At 43.8% G+C, this 4265-nt stretch overlaps 1 protein-coding gene across 1 annotated transcript in view; it reads right to left on the minus strand.

Annotated features, from left to right (window-relative positions):
• Window positions 1–4265, minus strand: part of TRAPPC9 (trafficking protein particle complex 9) — a 479714-nt gene that overhangs the window by 453164 nt on the left and 22285 nt on the right. The window contains exon 2 of the mRNA XM_011990156.1: window positions 3021–3166. Within this exon, the coding sequence (XP_011845546.1) occupies window positions 3021–3166 (146 nt within the window). The remainder of the gene's footprint in view (window positions 1–3020; window positions 3167–4265) is intronic.

A 4265-nucleotide genomic window follows, 5' to 3' on the forward strand; every position in this document is an offset into this window, starting at 1 on the left:
TCATGCCAGTAATCCCAGCACTTTGGGAGGCCAAGGTGGGTGGATCACTTGAGGTCAGGAGTTTAAGACCAGCCTGGCCAACATGGTGAAACCCCAACTCTACTAAAAATACAAAAATTGGCTGGGCATGATAGCACACACCTGTAGCCCCAGCTACTCAGGAGGCTGAGGCAAGAGAATCTCTTGAACCTGGGAAATGGAAGTTGCAGTGAGCTGAGATCACGCCATCACACTCCAGCCTGGGCAACAGAGTGAGACTCTGTCTCAAAAAAATAAAAATAAAAATAAAAAATAAAATAATAAGCTTGTCATGTGTTAACATTTTTATGAAAGATAATCGTGTTCCAAAACAAAAATAAAATACTGGAGGAATGGCATTGTTTGACATGTTCATATATTTCTTTAATGTCAGAGTTAATACAAGTTAGCTGGATCTTCCATCGGCTTCTACATTCAGTCTGCTGCGATGTCAGGCGTAAGTAGCTTCTGGACAACTCCCCTGTCCACTTCTGAGGGGCTGAGCACGGAAGAGACCCATGGCACACAGCGCCGTCCTTCTCCGTGTGCCCTTAAGGAGTCCTCCTGATCCAGTCCAGCGCCGCATGGGGAAGGCATATGGGCGGTACCAGTCTTTCTGGAGAAGCACCTGCTGCACAGGCCCTAGTCTCCGAGCCCACTGGGAGACGCACAGATTCTCCAATCGATACAATAAGGAGTACTTAGGGAGACAGCGCTCTTTCAAGAAAACCCAGTAAAACTATGTCTTTCTCAGCCTGCTTAATCCTTTATCGGCTTCTCTTTTCTTTTCCATCCCTAATGCTCACTCCCCTTCTTTCCCCACTTTTATTTCTCTAGCCTATTTAAAAAACTAAATTTAAGTCCATTTTAAGTTTCGTTTTTGTTTTTTCTTAAGAGACAAAGTCTCACTCTTGCTCAGGATGGAGTGCAGCGGTGCGATCATGGCTCACTGCAGCCTTGACCTCCTGAGCCCAAGCGATCCTCCTGCCTCAGCCTCACAAGTAGCTGGGATTACAGGCACAGACCACCAAGCCCAGCTAATGTTTTTTAATTAGTTTATTTATGTATTCATTTTTGTAGAAGTGAGGACTCCCTATGTTGCTCAGGCTGGTCTCCACCCAGCTAATGTTTTTTAATTTTGTTTTGTAGAAGTGAGGTGAAGTAAGGTTTTTTTATTTTTTATTTTTTGTAGAAGTGTTGGGATTACAGGCATGAGCCACTGTGCCTGGCCATTTGAAGTATTTCTTATATTTGGCTGGGCACAGTGGTTCATGCCTGTAATCCTAGCACTTTGGGAGGCCAAGGCAGGCAGATCACCTGAGGTCAAGAGTTCAAGAGCAGCCCGGCCAACATAGCAAAACCCCATCTCTACTAAAAATACAAAAATTAGCCAGGTGTGGTAGTGCATGCCTGTAGTCCCAGCTACTCAGAAGGCTGATGCAGGAGAATCACTTGAACCCAGGAGACAGAGATTGCAGTGAGCCAAGATCATGCCACTGCACTCCAGCCTGGGCAACAGAGCAAGACTCTGTCCCCAAGAAAGAAAGAATTTGTTGTATTTAATATGTTCTACAGCACCTCATTAAACTTCTGTTACAGAACTCACGTCATTACTTCATTCTGTCTTGTATTATCATTAAGTGGTTGACAGGCGTCCTTGTTAAACTGTCAACTTCAACGAAAGAACCCTGCTTTAGTCCTTACTCACACATTGTTCTTTTAACAAGCATTTAGGGAGCATCTGCAACATGTCAGGCAATGGACACAGCCAGTTCATCCTCCCAGGACCACCCCCAGGAGGCGCAGTCCCCAAAGGGAAGACCACACACAGACATCCAATTCCAGCACAAAGTGTCGGCAACATCTCAGGTAGAGCACCTGAGATGCTGTGGGGGATCGGAGATGGCTGTGCTTTGAAGTAGGATTTCTTCTTGCCTTTCTTTTAATTTTTAAGATTGACATAGAGTTCACACACCATATAATTCACCCACTTAAAGTGTACAAGTCAGCAGTTTTTAGTACATTCACAACTGTGCAACCATCACCACTATCTGACTCTGGAACATTTTCATCACCCCAAAAAGAAACCTTATGCCCGTTAACAGTCACTTCCCATTCCCCCTCTTCCCAGCCCCTAGAAATAGTCGTCTACTTTCTGCTTCTATAGATTTGCCTATTCTAGCCACTTCATATAAATAGAACCATACAATCTGTGGCCTTTTTCATGTCTGGCTTCTCTCACTTAGCACAAAGTCGTCAAGGTTCATCCGTGCTGCAGTGGTATCACAATTTCACTCCTTTTCATGGCAGAATAATATTCCGCAGTATGCCCATACCACATTTCGTTTATCCATTCATCATGTGACACATGGAGGAAGTTTTGAGGGATGAGTCTAAGAGGTGAAGATCACGGGGAATGGCATCCAAAGCAGAGGGCAAGTTAAACTAAGAACAGAGAAAAAGGGAAAGCGTGGACAGGGCCTCCTTCAGAGGACACATGGCACAGCGGGAGGAGGGCAGCAGATACGGCAGGGAAGCACCCCAGGTTGCCTGCTCATGGCAACCACCACAGGCTGGCTGCTTTTCCTCCCTCATCCCTCCTTTTTGGGGACTTTCTTTTTCCATTTCCTCTCATTTCTTTTTTTTATTTATTTATTTATTTTGAGACGGAGTCTCGCTCTGTTGCCAGGCTGGAGTGCAGTGGTACAACCTCGGCTCACTGCAACCTCTGCCTCCTCGTTCAAGCAATTCTGCTGCCTCAGCCGCCCGAGTAGCTGGGATTATAGGTGCCACCACCACACCCACCTAATTTTTGTATTTTTAGTAGAGACGGAGTTTCACCATGTTGGCCAGGATGGTCTCAATCTCTTGACCTCGTGATCCGCACACCTCAGCCTCCCAAAGTGTTGGGATCACAGGCGTGAGCCACCAAGCCCAGCCTCTCATTTTAAATAACAGTTGAAACAATTACATATCAGATCATCTTCATCAGCTCATCTTACCTCCAAGCCACAGAAAGTCATTCACAGAACGCAGCAGCTCCACTGACATGTGGTAATGTACCAGGGAGTCCTGCAGCATCCCTGCCTGCAGGCACAGGTCCCCCACGTGCTTCCGCATGCGGCCTTGGCACCGCTTCTTGTAATGTCTAGAAAATAAATGAAAATGTATCTTTATTACTATACAACTCCCACCCAGAAAGCACTCTGACTAAGCACTATTCAATTCTCTCACTACTAAAAATGCTAAGAAGGCAACTGTAGGCTCTATAATTTTAAGTCAGCAATAATCATTGCCAGTTATGTGAGCCGGAGTGGTCTTGACTTCAAAAATGTACTCCAAGCAATTTTTTTAAAGGTGATAGGTACATAAGGACTTCTACCATGTATTTCACGTAGGCAATGTTAGAGTTGGATTTTTCTTTTTAGATTTTTCAGTTGTAACATTAGCATAAAGAAGTCTATGTTTCAGCTTTTTAAAAAAATCAACTATCTGCCACTTCTTAACATCAAACTTATTATTATTTTATAAAGAGAGCTAGGCTGCGTCTTATTAGCCAACCATTTGGCTTTAGCAAATAAGACGTTTATCCTCACTATTTCAGGGCAAGCTTTAGGAAAGCGTTCAGAGGGCAGGGCCTGGGGTGCCCACTAACAGCTCTTTAAACATTGGCAATGATATGCTATTAAATAATGCAAAGGCTTCTGAGTCCCTATCAACTCAGAAGCCAAAGCAACTGTACCAAAATATTCCTTTTATCATTTTTAAATACTTCTAATCTTTAAATGTTATATTTCTTAAGACAGATGATTTTTTTTAAAAAGAAAAACTGCAGCTGGATTAAACTTTCCCTCATCGAGAAAGCAGTCTTATCAAGAATAAAACTCCTTTGGAAATCCAGAGGATGTGACGTTTTTTAAGTAAATGAATGTTACTGATACATCTCAATATAATGTTAAATCCTATCATGTCTAACTCTAACGAGTTACAAACTCTTTGTTACTCTGGAATTTAGCTTTTCCATTCTACATGTGTTTGGAATAAAGATCATGATGTAAGGCAGATGCAGAAAGAAGGAGAAATGCCAGCCTTCATTTGTCTCCTTCCTGGCCACAAGGCAGTGTCAGGATGGCCCCTGTTAACAGACCCTCACCATAAGAAAATACAGCATCTGGTAGGGCACAGTGGCTCACACCTGAAATCCCAGCACTTTGGGAGGCCGAGGCGGGCAGATCACGAGGTCAGGA

The sequence above is a fragment of the Mandrillus leucophaeus genome, unplaced genomic scaffold (genome assembly GCF_000951045.1).
Source record: "Mandrillus leucophaeus isolate KB7577 unplaced genomic scaffold, Mleu.le_1.0 Scaffold371, whole genome shotgun sequence".
NCBI lineage: Eukaryota > Metazoa > Chordata > Mammalia > Primates > Cercopithecidae > Mandrillus > Mandrillus leucophaeus.